The sequence below is a fragment of the Mustela lutreola genome, chromosome 9 (genome assembly GCF_030435805.1).
Source record: "Mustela lutreola isolate mMusLut2 chromosome 9, mMusLut2.pri, whole genome shotgun sequence".
Lineage (NCBI taxonomy): Eukaryota > Metazoa > Chordata > Mammalia > Carnivora > Mustelidae > Mustela > Mustela lutreola.
This window is the reverse complement of record NC_081298.1, coordinates 104,809,740-104,828,303: the sequence shown is the minus strand read 5'-3', so window position 1 is coordinate 104,828,303 and position 18,564 is coordinate 104,809,740. Positions and strand designations below refer to the sequence as shown.

Here is an 18,564-nt window from a genome sequence, read left to right as displayed (position 1 = left end):
CCTGGGTGGTTCAGTGGGTTAAGCCTCTGCTCAGGTCATGGTCCCAGAGTCCTGGGATCAAGCCCCGCATCCGGCTCTCTGCTCAGCAGGGAGCCTGCTTCCCTTCCTCTCTCTCTGCCTGCCTCTCTGCCTACTTGTGATCTCTCTCTCTGTGTCAAATAAATAAATAAATAATCTTTAAGTGTGTGTGTGTGTGTGTGTGTGTGTGTGTGTATGAAAGGAGAGGAGAAAAATAAAAGAACCTATATAGGCAAATGAAGATAAGTTTCTATCAGCAGAAAAAGGACTATCTTATCTATGAGACATCTTATCCAAACTTCACAATAACCACAAAACAAAAATCTAGTCAAAGACAGGCACACACAAGTTGGAGAAACTGACCAAATCATCATAGAAAACCACCAACCTAGGAAGGTAAACAGAAACACAAAGAGAGAGAGAGAGATACAAAACAACCAGAAAATAAAAAATAAAGAGGCAGTAGTAAGTCTTCATTTATCAATGATCATCCTAAATGTAAATGGACTGAATCTACCCATCAAAAGGCAGAGAGTAGCTGGCTGGATTAAAACACAAGATCCAAACCATAGGCTGCCTTTGTAAGACTCATTTCAGCTCCAAAAACAAACAGGGACTCAAACTGAAGAGGTGGAAGATGATACTCCAAACAAGTCATAACCAAAACGAAGTGGATGTACCCATTCTTATGTCAAATAAAATAGACTTCAAGCCAAAAATCATAATGAGAGACAAAGGAGATCATTATATAATGATAAAGGGGTCAATAGAACAAGAAGATAGAACAATCATAAGTATATAAGCTCTCCATACATGAGCACTGAAATGTTTTAAGCAAATACTAACAGATCTTAAGAGGGAAATAGCCAGGAATACAATAGTAGAGGACTTTAACACTCCTTTAATACTAAGTGGATAGATCATCCAGACAGAAAATCAACAAGAAACAGAATTGAATCACACTTTAGAACAAATGGACTTAACAGACATATATAGAACATTCCTTCCAACAGCAAAATATATATTCTCAAGTGCACATGCCACATTTTCTAGGATAAATCATATGCTAGGCCACAAAACTAATCTTAGGGAAGTTAAGAAGATCAAAATTGCACCAACTATGAGGATGTGGTGGAGAGTAACTCCACAGAAAAGAACCCAGAAATGAATGAACTCTTGGCGTTTGCTGGTCCAACTCTTTTGGGTAACCAATTCTGTCATTACACACCAGTAAACAGAAACCTAGAGTACTATGAAAATTGATATCCCTCTCAAAAATAATTAGTTAGGACAAATGGAAAACTTACCAGGTTCTTGAAGTTTAAGAGCCTGTAGATCAAGACTTTCATTTTCCTTGAAGAATATCCGGAACTTTTCAAATGTAGCTGCATATAATTGGGCAGATTCAAATGCTGCCCGTATGGTTTCCTAAATAAGTAAATAGACAAGTAAAATTATATTTTTTCTGAGCAAAATCCAATTCAATATAATTAAAGAAACAAACACAAATGCCTTCTCTGAGTCTAACACTATGCTTTGACCAAGGGATATATAAGTGAGGGAAGATACCATCCTTGGTCAATCCAGTTAATGGATTCTCTTATCAAATTAAAATATACACACAACACACACACACAAACACACACACCCAAAACCACATCTTCAAATCTGACTTTTGAAGAACTGTTCCTTATGATTAAAAGGAAGCATACTTATAATTTTAAAAATCTTAAACAATTTCTCAATCCCTGTCTTTCATGACCTTTACATTTATGAAAAGTATCTTATTTGTGTATATATGTACATACGTTTTATACCTTCCAATGCTTAGATTCAGTTATATGTGTTTGATAGTAATACTGCAGAGATGATATATGTTCTTAGTGCACCATGATGGAAGGCACATAATGTCAATTTGTCCCATTACCTGTGATATTAACTTGTTAGTTTAATCTGGTGTCTGTCAGGCTTCATCACTGCAAACTTACTACTTTTCCCCTGAAATCAATAAATATCTTATGGAGAAATGCTTTGAGACAAAAATCCTGTTGCTCATTATACTTTTCCACTCTCATTTTAGTATGCTTCAGAGATTCTTGACTGTTTCTATGATAGACATTGTGGCAATTTTTCTTTATGTTGTCCTTCTACATTTATTAGTTGACATTCTGCTGTAAGGAAAAGCTTTCCCTTCTCATCCAATTCATTGCTTCATTCACAGTATGGACTAATATGCTTTCATTTTATTCAAGAGTTTATGATACTTTTATAATCAGTATTTATTTTAATGGTTAGTTTGTCCCAGGGAGACCCTTCTATGGCCTTTATACTTGAAAGCTTATCTTGAATAGATAAAAATTCTTGATTCATACTTTCTTCCCTTGAGCTTCATTAAGAAATGCCATTTCATTATTGTCTTGCTTTACACATTGTTTTTGAGAAGTCTGATACTGATCTAATTCTCTTACTTTGTGAGTTATTTTATCCTTGTGCTTAAAGATCTGGAGGAATTTTTCTTTAGTTTTAAAAGCTAATAGTTTTAAGAGGAGGTAGGTCAATTTTCCAAGGTATTCTGTAGGCCCTTTCAATATATAGATTTAGGTTTTCTTTTCTTGGACTACAGTTATAAATGTTTGTTCTACCCTATGTCTTGTTTTTCTCCTTCAGAGATGCCAATTAAATGTACATTATTTCTTCTTTGACCATCTTCTAGTCCAACATTTTCTCTCTGTCCCTTATACTTATCCATCTCTAGCTTATTTTCATTGTCTTGGTTGTTTTTCTTTCTTTTTTTTTTTTTTTAAGATTTTATTTATTTATTTAACAGAGAGAAATCACAAGTAGGCAGAGAGGCAGGCAGAGAGAGAGGGGGGAAGCAGGCTCCCTGCTGAGCAGAGAGCCTGATGCGGAGGGAGCTCGATCCCAGGACCCTGAGATCATGACTTGAGCTAAAGGCAGAGGGAACCCACTGAGCCACCCAGGCACCCTTTCTGTCTTTTTTTAATTCTCATTTTTCTTATCATTCTCCTATAGTAATTATTAAATTTTCATTTGAGTTTATTCTCCTTTGGTCACCATGTAATTTCATTTTCATTTCTGAGATTAATTTATTTCCCATTTCTATTTTTAATTTTGATTCAATGTGATTTTATACATATTCAAATTCTTGTTTGAGGATATTTACTCTAGTTGGTACAGTAGCTTTTGTTTCAAGTTTTTTTTGGGAAGGAAAGGAAGGAGTATTCATGAGGTCTTTTAATCTTCCTTGTATTCTCCTTATCATAGTTTTGCATGAATTTAATATATCTTCATTTCCTCAGCTTATGGACTTGAAGAGATTTGTGAGATTTATAATTCAAGGGTATTCTGTTCTGTCAGTGTAGCAATGTGTGCAGATTATTTAATTTTTTGGCAACAGGGAAAAGTTGGGTGTACTTTGACTTTTTGGTTCTCTTTAGGCTTGCAGGACCTTGAGTTTTCACCAGTTGCTTCATTTCCCCTACATAGCCCCAAGTTTAATACAATGCCTCTTCTTTCTACTTATCTTCTTCCTGGGAGTGAGGGAGTGCTGCTGTCTCCAATAACTTGCTCTTCTAAATCCTATCCTGTAGTTAGTGCTCTGACTTACTAGGACTTTAAAAAAGAAATCACTTTGTCATTTAGAAAGTAAGTAGCAATCATGTAGTTTAAAGATAAGAAAGAAAGAATATTTATTACTCAATTGAGAATATTATAAAATAGCTTTAGTAAAAGTAAATGTACCTTTATTTGAAAGATAATCATGTGAAAATCCTTATCATCATCAAATACTGCTGATAGGCTTGGCCCAGATCCACAAGTTTTTTCTTCAAGTTTGTTGTTAATGTAAGGTCTGGTAAAAGCATCAAAATATGTATCAGGTACAAGGTTAGGAACCGACAGCACAGTGTTTTGGAAATGATTAATTGCACCCGAAATACCGTCCTGTTAGACAGGAAAAAATAAACATAAACATATATGGTTGTATTTATTAATAATTTTGAATTTTTTGAAATGCTAAAATAAATAGCTCATTCAACCATAACAAATACTGTGTTGATTCTGAGTTCATACAAATCATGTGAAGGACATGAGTTTTCTCGTTAAGAAGGGACATTCAAGAACCCACTGCCTCAGTATGGGAGCTTCTAAGGTAAGGCCCCAACCAGAGAGAACTCAGTAGTCCACTTGTCCTTATAAATATCCTAATATAAGCTATCTGATAAATTACAGAATCGTAGACTACTGAATTGGAAGCAATCTTAAAACTCATCTGCCTTCTCATTTTACAGATGCATGAATTAAACCCTAGAGCAGTAAGTGGTTTCCAGTGGTAAATAACCCATTAATTGTAAAGCCAAGAAGAGAATCTAGAAATTCTGATTACTAGTGCTTTTGTGCTACAGTATACCAGGAAACATAGACTCTGATTGGCTTACTAATCTATACACGTACACAAATCAAGAGGGCAGAATTCTAAGATGGCCCCCAAGGTACCCTCCCTCTGGTATACATGCCCTGTATAATCCCTTTCTCTTGAGTATGGAGGGACGGAAGGCCTCTGGGATGGGATGCCACTCCCACTATTAGCTACATTATATAGAAAGTTAAAGAAACTTTGCAGATATAATTAAGGTCCCAAATCAGTTGACTTTGAGTTAATCAAAAAGGTATACCCTCAGTACACCTGAATGAATCAAGTGAAAACCCTTAAAAGAGAGATTGGGCCCTTCCCAAAGGGTATTTTTTAACTTGTCTTGAAGAAGCAAATAACCATGTTGTAAACTGCTTATAGAGTTGGCCACATGGCAAGGAACTGCAGGCGGTTTCTAGCATTTAAGGGTGGTCCCATGCTCTCATCCCTCAAGGAAACAGGACCTTCAGTCCTATACTTACACCTATACAACAACTTGAGGGAACTTAGAAGTAGATCTTTTTCTAGTCAAGCCTTTAAGGAGACCTCATCACACCCAATACCCAAATGACAGCCTGGAGAAGCTCTGAAGCAGAAGTTGAGCTAAGCAGTGCCCAGACTTCTGACCCACAGAAACTGTGAGATAGCACACGGTTGTTGTTTTAAGCTGCCACATTTGTGGTTATTTGTTATACAGCAATAGATAATTTAAAAATTTTCACAGATACAGCTAAATCTACATTTTGAAATCTTAAAAGATTTTTAAAAATTGTACTTATTATAGTCAATTCAAAATTTTGTATAGCATTTGATGGTATACCTGACCAGACTCCCAGTCTGTCTCAAGTTAAAGAAAATGTGCTAAAATTTTAGGTGGTTTTTATGTAGATGCAATGCTGTGCACAGAAGAGTATTTTCCTTTCCTTCTGATCATTTCAGAGGAGGGCCAGCAGCAAACCTGCCCATTACTTGAGAGTAAAACAGTGCTTCATTTCCCAAAAATGTAGTTATAGAAGGATGGATGCTCTACGAAGGAACACACACCAGGAAGTCTTCCAAAGAAGGTTCAAATAGTAATGACTGGACTGTCAAAATCAGTTCTGTGAGAAACATGGGGATGAGAGACTCGTCTTCTTCCTGCTTTTCTGCTGCAGAGGCCCCCTGAAATGAGCCCATTTGCAGTGTTATAAAGATGTAAGAACCCAGGTGTAAGGTAAAAGATGTCTGTATTACAAAAAGCATGTAAAATGAAGCATATACAATTAGTTGATTTCATAAGGTTGGCTTGTCTTTCAACAAATATTACCATAGAAATTAAAAAATAAAGGCAAACATTGAAAGACTACGCAATAGTATAAAACTTCCCTCCTTATGAAAACACTATCAACAAAATGGAAAGGCAAACAACAAGCTGGAAAAATATATTACTACTGAATATAGAATATAGGACATTGATAATATTTATATATATATTTATATAGAAATGTATTTGATACAGAAATTTATACTAATAATATAACAACTGATACATAAATAGACATATACTAAATATACTAAATATACTAAAGTAGAAATGTACTTAAATAGAAAAATGAGCAAAGGGCATAATCTGAAATTTCCTAAAAGGAATATACAAGGATCAATAAATCTCTTCCTTGATCTCATACTCAGGATAGTTTACTCAGTAACAACATTTATTGAGTATTTCCTATGTGCCAAGCAGTGCAAGTACTCATGTTCCCACAGCAACCATATGAAGATATCATTATTACCCCCATGAGAAAAATAGGATCTGGAGAAGGAAAGACATTTCATTCAGGACACACTGATTATTAAATTCCAGGCCAGTACTCAAACCCCAGTTTTTTTGACCACCTGACCTATGCTTTTATCCCTGCACTGAAGTGAATTAAAGGAATATGACAATAAAAAGCAGTGATATACTACTGTACAACCATCAGATGGACTGCAATGACAATGAATGATAATATCTATGTGTGATTCATGCTCAAACATTGCTAGGAAGGTTGTAAACTGACACCATACTTTTTGGAAAATTAATGCATCAGTACCAAAAGCATATTTCTGACCCAAGAATTCTATATCTAGGAATTTCCTCTCAGGGGAAAAATCAGAGATGTGTGAAAAATGTATAGAAAAGGATGTTCTTTGCTTATTTGGAATAATAAGAAACAAAGATGTCTTTGCTTACTTGGAATATGAGAAAGTGATCAATGATAAAAAATTATTTAGCAGGTGCACAACAGTTATATTTCTATGTGAGAATATTATGTGGAAAAATATATATTGCCTCTGGAGATTTTTCACAATACATTGCTAAGTGAAAAAAAGCATGTGTTAAAGCAGTAAATGTGGTACCTTTTTCTACTTGGAAATAGTTATCTTTGGATAGTAGAGGATCCTTTTCTTTGTAGATTCCAATTTTCTTCACTTAGCATATATTACTTTTATAATTAGAAAAATAAATGTTACTTTCAAAATGTAATAGTACTGAGAAGAAGGACGAATTGAGACAAGAGAAAGAGAGAAAGTCATCAAAAGGAGCATGCAACTAAAATGCCATTTTTGGAGAAAAGGGAAACGATGGCAAAGTACATGCAGCCTTAAAACTTCACAGGTGGGTTTCCTGGGGAGGCAGTTGACAGGTGCAGGTAGGAATCTTGATGAAACCAGATACACATGTTTTGCTATGATTTTAGATACCTGGCATGAAGTTATCACCTGGAATGGAGCTAAGGGAAGCTTATTGAGAAATGTGGATATGAGATGACATGATTTCTCTCGTAGCTATACTGGAATGTAAAGATCTGTAATACTTCCTCTCAAATGTCTCAAATTACTGTGTCTCTTAAGTTCGACATTTTCAACATCCTCCCAAGAGGTTATTCACCCACAGCACAAAGGTTTGCTTCCCCACAGTTTGCTTTTTCTCACCTCTAAACCTTTGCTTATCTTTCATTTATACCACCTTCCTTGCTTCTCTTGGCCAGTTCATGCACGTGATGACCCCCAAACCATAAGCTTTCTGGGGGCAAGAAGCCTGTCTATGCTTTTCATCATTATATACCCAACATCCAGCATAGGGATTGGTACATTGTAGTAACTTAAGAAATATTTGTCCAGTGTACACATGAATAGCCTTTAACAAATTCCTATGAGAAAGACAGTAACATCTAGCACAGTGGATGCCTTCCTTTATTATCAGATATTTGATTATATCCTGATTTTAATTCTGCCATTTTGAGTACATATGGTAAGCTCTGATTGTCCTGTGAAATCTTCTAAGCATTTCTGATACTTTTTAAGTACACAGAAAATAGAATAATTTATAGTACATAGTCAGCACTCCTCAATAAATGCTGACCTATGAATTTTCTTAATTTTGTCTGAATATACCTTTTTCTCAGTGACTTCAGGCTTTTCTTCAGTAATCCATTTCTGAATGACATCTGCTGAAGGTGTTCGTTTTAGCTTGTCGGTGAGATAATTCAAAAGAGAGTTAACAGAATTTACTGTTAGGACGTGCATTGTGTTCTCAATTAGATAGTCATTGAGACGGATAAAGCTTGAAAAGAAAAAAATAATACAACTTCAGTTTTCTATATTCACTACCATGAAGTGACACTAAACAAAATATTTTTGAAAGTGACACTAAACCAAATATTCAAAATTTAAAATCTAATTTCTCTTTGAATTGCCATTTATGTAATAATAGCAGAGACTTACTGTCCAAAAGAGTTATTCTTGTACATTTTTCATTTTAAAACACAAATGTATTCAAATATATAGCATCAATTTAGTTGAGTGTTCTAACTATTCAAAAGGATATTTAGTGAGCAATATTGCTGGTATGGAAAACACATCCAGCTCATCTAGCCAAAAGGGCCATAAGATTTTTTAAAGTTGCTTTAAAGAAGAAATCAGAAAATATACAACATCTGTAACTCACATTCTAATGGTAAAGGTGTGAAATCTTTGCTACTGAATAAACATTGTTTAATAGCAACTGCTAACCCAGAGATGCAGATTTTATGTTTCCTTAAATTGGGCATTTAGGACAAATGTTCATATTCTACTCAACTGAAGGCCAAGAGGCCTCTGTGACCTGTACTCTGATGATGGCCTCAGTGATTGCTCCATTGACCTCTGTTGTGAAACAGACATTATTATCATGTTATTTCATATGTAAACCAGTGCTCAGTTAAGATATATTAACTATACAGCCACCAAAGTCCGACTAAGTTAGTGGGCACTGAGTAACAGTAACAGTATTCTATAGTGCCACACAAAACTTTCCAGATAACATTTGGTGTTTTTGTTTGCAAGTTATTTGTAATGATGAGCCTTTAGAATGGTGTGAAATCCAAACTCTGGAACAATGTCAAGATCCAGCTGAGGCTCTGGAGGGAAAACTTTCCACCCTAGTCTCTTAGGTGCAAAATTCACCTTAGGGAGAGGGTGGGATTTTGTGTGGCAATGCAGCGATCTGTGGTTCTTTAGTGACCAAACCGATGTAGTGGGTCCTCCAGGTGCACTGGAGGAGGCCACAACTCTTCAGGGATCTGACTTCTCCCTAAGCCTGCTCCATGCTCCAAACTGAGCTTCAGAGACCAAAGAGGAGCACTTGGCCTTGGGCACGACTTCCACTCTCCACCAGCATGACTACCAGGAGCTGCTCTGCTGGGTGGCAGTTGGATGGGTGAGCTTCTGGGCCTGCATTCAGGTTACCAGAGCCCCCAAATCTCTCATCACCATTTGTGAATCCTTTGATGAAGGCTTTAATTTTTAATGAAACTTGAGAAGGGTGGATGTTCTAATTTTTCTTGAGAAGGAGAATAATCAGTTACCATGTTAGCCTCAGGCAGTGATGTCTTTTGCTGGCCTGCTCTGTGTATGTCATTTTGTCTGAGTCCGCGTAAGCAGGCAACTCAATGAGACCTCTACTGTCTTGGGCTTTACAATAATCTAAGAACAACAGAAGATACAACGTCAAGAATTCTTGGGTAAAAATTTCATTTCTTCCACTATGGATTAAAAGATAAGTAAAATTCTACTTATGGCTGAACAATATTCCATTGTCTATACCTATACCACACCTTCTTCATTTGTTTATCGATTGATGACACTTGGGCTGCCGCCATAATCTGGCTCTTGTAAATAACGCTGCAATACACATAGGGGTGCCTCTGTCCCTTTGAATTAGTGTTTTCACATTCTTTGGGTAAATACCCGGCAGTGCAATTACTGGATGTTAGGATATTTCTATTTTTAATTTTTTGAGGAACCTCCAGACTGTTTGCCACAGTGTCTGCCCCAGTTTGCATTCCCACCAACAGTGTCCGAGCTATCCTTTTTCTCCATATCCTCGCCTACACTTGGTGTTTCTTGTGTTTTTTTAACTATTCTGACAGGTATGAGGTGATAATCTCATTATGGTTTTGATTTGCATTTCCCTGATGATGCTTAGCAAAATAAATCAGGGAAGGACAAATATGATTTCACTCATATGTGGAATTTAAGATACAAAACAAATGAACAAAGGGGAAAAAAGACCAAAAAACATTCTTAACTATAGAGAACAGATGGTTATGTGGAGAAATGAGTGGATGAATGAGGAAAATATGTGAAGGGGATTAAAAGTACACTTATCACAATGAGCACTGAATAATGCATAGAATTGTTGAATCACTACATTGTATGTCTGGAAACTAATATAACACTGTATGTTAACCACATTGGCATTAAAAGGGGAAAAAAGATAAATTAAAAAACAAATGTTTAGTTAATGAGATATTTCAAACTCTAGAAAACACCTCAGTTCTCCAAAAGAATTACACATCAAAGGATTTCAACTCAACAAAGGACTGCAGACAGTTCATTAACATTCCCCTTACTCAGATTTGATCTGTATACCATGCTATCTCTTTCCCAGCAACACCTCCACGCTCCTTTTCCCCCCTGAATTTTAGTTATTCTTTTACAGTTCATGTCACCTGGGGCCAACTTGAGATCCACCCAGTTGCTTAATTTTAACAAACCTATTGTCTATATTGGTAGATTGGACATACCTTTAAACAAGAGGCCCTGATTCCTTTATAAAATGCTTATGAAATGAAGGTTCTGTAACCAGTTTAAAATATTATATATAAGAATTGGTAATCCAAGTAAAATTCCGCATTCACTGTGTTTCCCCTTCTACAATATATACTGAATTTGTAATGTATCAAGTAGACATTTGGAAGAACTAAAAAAGATAGGATCATTATTTAAACTTAAGAAAAGTAGAAAAAGGTCATTTTTCAGAAAGCTATAACTTCTGATCTATCAAAGTGGTTTCCCCTTCATACCATCACCGGGTTTATGCAGACAGTCATCAGGAATAAATCCCGCAGCATGAAGAGCATTTTGACAAGCCTTCCTGACCACATTTTTTGCCTCATTTCGAAATTCTTCTAGGTGCTCTATCACCTAGACATTGATGAATATGTATAATTAGCAATAGCAAAGCAGCAACAATAGGAAAAAATCTTGAAGCTATAGACAAAATTCCTTACCTCTTCTAACCGTATGATTTGTGCAACTTTAAATTCTTGCAGGGTGTAGGTGTGACATTTTTCAATATGACAAAGTCCCATAAAACTTAAATGATAGCATAAATCATTTATCTTAAGAAGAGCTGGTCGCAAATACTGCATGAAAATAAAAATTTGTCATTGTTTAGTTAAAGAAAGCCCTGTCTTTTGGAAGAATAAAAATACTTGGAAAGCAAGAATGGTTATGAAGGAAAATAAATAGCTCTATGTGTTAACTGTAGCTACAACTCCAAAGTACATACATTAAACAGGAACCCTTCTGAACTTTTTCTAAACACATTCTTTGCTTTTTTCTTTGATTTAAATTCAAGTAGCGAACAAATAGTATATCATTGGTTTCAGATGTAGAGTTCAATAATTCCTCAGTTGTATACAATACCCAGGGCTCATCACATCATATGCCCTTTTTAATGCCCATCACGCAGTTACCCCAACCCCTCTTTCCTCCAGAAACACTTAGTTCATTTCCTATAGTTAAGAGTCTCCCATGGTTTGTCTCCCTCTCTGATTACGTCTTAATTTTCCCTTCCTTCCCCTATGATCCTCTGTGCTATTTCTTACAATCCACATGTAAGTGAACCATATAATTGTTTTTCTCTAATCAGTAAGTATTCATCTTTCTGATGGCTGTGTAATATTCCATTGTATTTGTATGTATACATATATGCATATACACACTTACATATATGTATATATACATACACATATATACACTTACACATACTTCTTTATCCATAAAAGCATTCTTTGAATTATCAGATTTAATTTGTTTGAATTCTTACTTTTCCTTTTGAACATGTATCTTTTAGCTATGAAATTGAGGGCAAGTAAAGGAGGGCTGAGGAATCTCTTAAATTTCACTATGTTTGATGAATGCTACTACAAGATTCATTGTGTTATCTTAAGGACTTTACAAAGTCCAGTCATCCTGGTAATGGAGGGGCCCATCTACTGACCTACAAGGCTATGACATAGGACAAAGAGCACTTTGAATTTAAAATTTTTTTAAGTTAAATTTTTTAACTTTAAATCTTCAGGAGTGACAAGTTGCTGAAAAAGAAAATTCAGTCACCATTAAGAACCTATTTATGGGGCACCTGAGTGGTTTAGTATGTTAAGCACCCAGCTCTTGATTTCCACTCAGGTCATAATCTCTGGATCCTGGGACTGGGCTCTGAGTAAGGCTTCACACTCACTGAGGTGTCCGCTTGAAATTTTCCCCTTCTGCCCCTCCCCCCCACTCCCTCTTTCTCTCTCTCAAATAAATAAATAAATTTTAAAATTAAAAAAAAAAAACCAACCTATTTATCTGTGTGCTGGAATAATGAGTGGAAATGTTTGTAAAATTGTGTTACATAATATTAACTTAATCTTTTTCTATGCTACCATCATGGGTCAGAGTTCTAGGCTGTTGGCTTCTAAGACACACTTTTTTTTAAAGTCTTTTTTATTTTTTATTTGACAGAGAGAAACCAGTGAGAGAGGGACACACGCAGGGGGAGTGGGAGAGGGAGAAGCAAACTTCCTGCTGAGCGGGGAGCCCGATGTGGGGCTTGATCCCAGAACCCTGGGATCATGACCTGAGCCAAAGGCAGACGCTTAACAACTGAGCCACCCAGGTGCCCCAAAAGACACATGTTCTAACTGTTCCCTGATCATTCACCCTCATTTGTAATCTAATCAAATGAGTAGCAGTCACATTGAAAGAGTTAACTATTTTTATGTGATTCTGATTTATGTTATGTACACCACATTATTAGACTCTTTTTTGTCTTTCCCAAACAGGACAAACAACAGTTACTCAGACCAACATGAAACAGTGCTTTATTTATTCGAAGTGCAAATAAAAGGAAGTTGTAATTAGTAGGTCCTACATGAAGAGTTTCATGAAAAAACATCGAGGAGGCCAGATAGCCCCTTAAGGTTTAGCTCATAGAAGAATTTGCATGATAAAAAAAGAAGCAAAAGTTTAGGGACTAAGTCTAAGAATTGAAAAAAGATACTACATAAATTAACATGAGTATAGGAGTAGGCAGGAGAATGCAATCAAAACTGGACCGGGAAGGCAAGGAAGTCCAGGGTACTCTGGAGAAAGTCCTTGAACCAAAATTAAAGTTCTATTCAGTACAGGGACAAAGCGCAAGAATCCAGGTGGAGAGCAAAATTGATATTGATGGTCTGTCAAAATGTGAGAGGACTTTGACAATGGAAATTTTCTGGAAGAAAAAATGTGTTATCTAAGAAATTACTTTGGTTCCACTTAAATATCATCTGGCTCTCTGCATCCAGGACAGTTGTGAGAGCAATTGTGAATACGAGAGAGACTGTGGGTGTTTTGTTCCCCCCACCCCACCCCCATTGTTTTTTCTATCAGTAAATTTCAGATAGAATCTCAGGCTCATTCTCAGGCTGCTAAATCAACAGACCTGTTGCAGGTGATAAGGATTACACATTATGTTAAGTTGTTAGCAAGAGTGTAAGAAGAAGAACTTGTCACTTTGATGGTGGGTTTCAGAATGTAGTCTGAGAAGCTATCATTTTTGTCTGTCCTGGACAGACCTACAGACCTACCTCCAATTCTTTTGGGGGAAGGAATCCCTCTTTCTTTTGGGAAACACGTTACCATGTGACTTTGTTTTCCTTTCCCCTCAGAGGAATGAGGAATAGGCACAAACCCAGGCCTGACTTACCAGTATGCCTGGCTGTGCAAGGATTAGTTCAGGATTGAACACGTGACCAAGCTGAGCCAATCATGTTCTCTCCAGCACCTCCAGCAAGAGATACTCTTCTCACTCAAAGAGCCAGCTATGACTAGAGCGGCAGATGGTGCTCATGTATGAGCCCAAGTGAGAAAGAAACAGAGAAATACAGAACTGAAAGATGAAGAGAAAGAGGAAAAAATAAAGATGAAAAGATATTATTTGAACTTCTTTTTTTTTTTTTTTTTTTTTTTTTTTTTTTTTTTTTTTATATACTATTTGAACTTCTGAATTCAACCAAGCATAAAGGGATGCTCACTCTTTGAACTTCCTCATTATATGAGCTTTTGTTTGTTGTTGTTGCTGCTGAAGCTCACTGAAACGGAGTTTCTGCCAGTTGCATTGAAATGAGTGTTAATATTTTCAGAGGTAGAAAATCATTATTAATCTGGGGGTTGGTTATGTATTCTATATATGTACTATATATTTATATATATATGTATATATGAGATGAAAAATCCAAAACAAAATTAAGAAAACAATTCCACTTATAATAGTAACAAAAACATAAAATATTTATGAATAAATTTAACAAATGAAGTGTAAAACATACTCTGAAAATTATAAAACATTGTTGAAAGAATTGAAGACCTGAATAAATGGGAAGGCATTTTATTTTCATAGACAAGAAGTTAATATTGTTAAGATAGCAATACTCTCTAAATCATTCTGTAGATTTAAAGTAATCCTTACCAAGATCCCAACCTGCTTCTTTGAGAAATTGACACGATTATCTTAAAATTCATGTGGAAATTCAATAAGCCCAGAAGACGTACACTCCCAATTTCAAAACTTAAAATGCAGATCATCAAAATTAAGAACTCTTGTGCTTCAAATGATACCATCAAGAAAGTGAAAAGACAACCCACAAAATGGGATAAAATGTTTGCAAGTCATATAACTGATAAGGGACTTAGATCCAGACTATATAAATAACTCTTAGAATTCAACAGTAAAATAAAAATAACCCAATTAAGAAATGGGTAAAGTATCTGAATATACAGTTCTCCAGATAAGATATATAAATGGTCAGTAGGCACATGAAAAGAGGTTCACCATCATTAGCCATTACAGAAAGAGAAGTCAAAGCCACAGTGAGATACCACTTCACAAGCAGCAGGAATGACTATAATGAGAAAGATGTAATGGTGAAAACAGAGACAAACCAAAGCGCTCATTTGCTGCTGGTGGGAATTTAAAATCGTGCAGTAGCTTTGAAAAATTGCTTTGCAGGTCCTCAAAAGGTTAAACATACAGTTACTGGTGACTCAGTAATTGTACTCTTAGGCATATACCCAGGAGAAATGAAAATATACACTCAGACAAAAACTTGTACACAAATGTTCATAGCAGTATTAGCCAAAAAGTGGAAGCAATCCAAATAACCATCAATAATAGATGGGTGGATACATAAAATATGTATGTCCCTACAATGGCATATTATTTGTCATAAAAAGAAGTGCTATGCCATAACATAGATGAACATTGAACACATTATCCTAAGTGAAAAAAGCCAGCCACAAAGAACCACATATTGTACTGTTCCATTTATTTGAGATGTACAGAATAAGCCAATAAAGACAAAAAGTAGATTAGTGGCTGCCTAGAGCTGGGGAGGGGATTGGGAGAAGTTAGGGAGAAATGTAGAGTGATCACTACTGAATAACAGGCTTTCTTTTTGGAGTGATGGAAGTGTTTTAAAATTGTGGTAATGGTTAATCAACTCTATGACTATAATAAAACCACTGAATGGTATACTTTAAATGGGAGAATCATACAATACAATAATTATATTTCAATAAAGTTGTTAAAAGGAAACATAGGCACAGATGTCATTAAGTTTTGTTACTAAAAAAAAAAAAATCATGAAAAGAAATATTTAAAGGATCCACATTATTTCCCTTACACCTAGTCTAGGCCAATCAGCCCTCCTAATTAATAGTAAATATAAGAGTAATAGTAAGTGTGTAGGTAATTATAGCATCTAATAGATATTTAAACCAACACAATGGGTCTGTTATTTAGGTCAATCTAAGTTTAAATGGATGAGAAATTTCTAGTCTGCTAGGGTTACATTTAAGAGAAGAAATTATCAAGGTCAAAGCACTGTTGGTATAAATGGTGGACAGAGAGAGGGACAACCTCAGCACCTAAGAGAACAAGCCTTAAGGATCAATAGAGGTATTCTCAGAGACAAATACAAGACAAATACAAAATACTATTTTATATACCTAGTAACAAACTTACGGCATGTATAGTACCCAAGACATGATGAAAGATAAAAGGTAGTGAAAAGGTAGTAAAATAGATTCAAATGATTGATGGATCCTTAAGGAAATTAGAGGTCTAGAAATTGAACTTGATACCAAGGAGGACTAGAATATTTTCTACAACCCAGAATCCTTGATGAGATGGATGATTGAGATAGTATCTCTCATACATTTGTTTTGCACTAATATTTACGTTAGTCTTATTCCTTTAATGTTCTTTTATTATGTGACTGACATCTTGATAATGATCTTTCGGAGTAACATATGAAAGTGGAAGAAATGAGCAGTAAGAAGCAAACTTGAGGCTTCTGATTCCAGAGGGTGGTGACTCAGTGTCAGAGAAATAGACAGCGAAGGATCATGACAGTAATGGTGATTCCAGTTCACTCCCAGGGGCCAAGTAGAAAACTTGCAATGCAAGTTCAAAGTCAGTGGGTGGGCAGAGATTTAAAATACAGCCACATACAGTTTAACAGTTATTTTTCCATGATTATGCCATCCTGCAAGTAAATATTAAAACTGTCCCTTCTGTCTGAGTCCATGGTAGAGGAAAGCATAGGATTCATTGGGAGGTACTGGCCCATGAAAACAACCCCCAGATTATTTTGGACCATAGAGTCCAGAGTCACTCAAAAATGAAAGGAGGTAATAAGGGTTGTCAGCCCATTCTTTTCCTAATCAACAGCAAAGGGGGCCACAAATCCAAACCCCTGAGGCTGTTTCTAACTGAAGGGGACTTGTGCAACGCTCTTATGCTTTGGTATTCTGCAATACTAGTTAAAATGTGAAAACTAGGTTAGACTGCCATGACAAGACAGAATGAAAGACAGAATGACAAGACAGAAAGAAAATTGTGAATTCTCTTAAAAAGATGAAAGGACAGTCTATACCAATACCTGAAATAGATTCACACTTCATTTTTCCATAATTCTTTTAAAGTATGATTAATAGGGGCACCTGGGTGGCTCAGTTGGTTAAGTGGCTGCCTTCGGCTCAGGTCATGATCCCGGAGTCCTGGGATCAAGGCACACATCTGTCTCCCTGCTCAGTGGAGAACCTCCATCTTCCTCTTCCTCTGCCTACTGCTCTATCTGTGCTAGCTCTCTGTCAAATAAATAAAATCTTTTTTAAAAAGGTATGATTAATAAATACGTACATTATTAACGATGAACAGATTTTTTTGTAGAGATTTTCGACACCCACTGATTTTCTTGGAACGGACATTCTTCTTCCACACGTTAAAAGCCTTCCATTTCCGGAAAAGCGCAAATATGGGAATCTTAGTGAGTTCTCTGTGATATAGATACTCCTGTTCCCATCGATCAATGTCGATATATTCAATGTCCTCATTATAAATACGCGTTACTGCTTTTTTGCTAATGGTATAGTAGTCAAGTTTATTGATGTTCTCATAACTTACAACTCTATGAATAAAAATAGAGAAAAGTGAATAAAAGTATTCAATACAAAATTAAGCAATTGCATTACTTTTGTGTTCTAAAGAGATAAAACATTTCTGAAAAAACAAATATTATTTAAAACTTTAAAAAAATTCAAACTATTTTTAGATTGAATATTCAGGAAAAGAAGAGGGAAAATGCTTTTAAAAAAATAGTTGAGAAGGGCCATCTGTACCCCAATGTTTATAACAGCAATGGCCACGGTCACCAAACTGTGGAAAGAACCAAGATGCCCTTCAACGGGCAAATGGATAAGAAAGATGTGGTCCATATACACTATGGAGTATTATGCCTCCATCAGAAAGGACGAATACCCAACTTTTGTAGCAACATGGATGGGACTGGAAGAGATTATGCTGAGTGAAATAAGTCAAGCAGAGAGAGTCAATTACCATATGGTTTCACTTATTTGTGGAGCATAACAAATAGCATGGAAGACATGGGGAGTTAGGAGAAGGGAGTGGAGGGAAATTGGAAGGGGAGGTGAATCATGAGAGACTATGGACTCTGAAAAACAATCTGAGGGGTTTGAAGTGGCAGGGGGGTGGGAGGTTGGGGTACCAGGTGGTGGGTATTATAGAGGGCACGGATTGCATGGAGCACTGGGTGTGGTAAAAAAATAATGAATATTGTTTTTCTGAAAAAAAAAAAGAAAAATAGTTGGACTTATTTTAGACCTTAAAGATTTCATAACTTTGGCAAGATCCTTTACAATCTCCATTACATAATTTTTACAGAAACAAGTCAATTACAGATTTTTTAAATGTAATAGCCCTATATGAAGGCTATCTGAAAATAAATTATTATTATTAGCTCTTTAGAAACTATTCAATAATAATGGTATAGGGGTTTTACATTATCCAGTATTGAGAGAACTATGAGAAAGAACAAAGCAAGAAAAGATGAATTAGATAAGATTAGAATCAAGACCCAGATTTAGGAAAAAAGTGCCCAATTTGTCACAGAATAATTATCGTCAAGACATTGTTTATTTCAAGATATTCCTCTTTC

General features: G+C 35.8%; 1 protein-coding gene across 1 annotated transcript in view; it reads right to left on the bottom strand.

Moving 5' to 3' along the window:
- The window catches only part of DNAH6 (dynein axonemal heavy chain 6), a 227,482-nt gene that overhangs the window by 182,540 nt on the left and 26,378 nt on the right, over nucleotides 1-18,564 (bottom strand). Inside the window, exons 5-12 of the mRNA XM_059188231.1 lie at nucleotides 17,250-17,517; nucleotides 11,026-11,160; nucleotides 10,819-10,939; nucleotides 9,319-9,436; nucleotides 7,868-8,036; nucleotides 5,495-5,611; nucleotides 3,781-3,981; nucleotides 1,326-1,446 (exon numbers count right to left, since the gene is read on the bottom strand). Coding sequence (XP_059044214.1) covers nucleotides 1,326-1,446; nucleotides 3,781-3,981; nucleotides 5,495-5,611; nucleotides 7,868-8,036; nucleotides 9,319-9,436; nucleotides 10,819-10,939; nucleotides 11,026-11,160; nucleotides 17,250-17,517 — 1,250 coding nt within the window. The remainder of the gene's footprint in view (nucleotides 1-1,325; nucleotides 1,447-3,780; nucleotides 3,982-5,494; nucleotides 5,612-7,867; nucleotides 8,037-9,318; nucleotides 9,437-10,818; nucleotides 10,940-11,025; nucleotides 11,161-17,249; nucleotides 17,518-18,564) is intronic.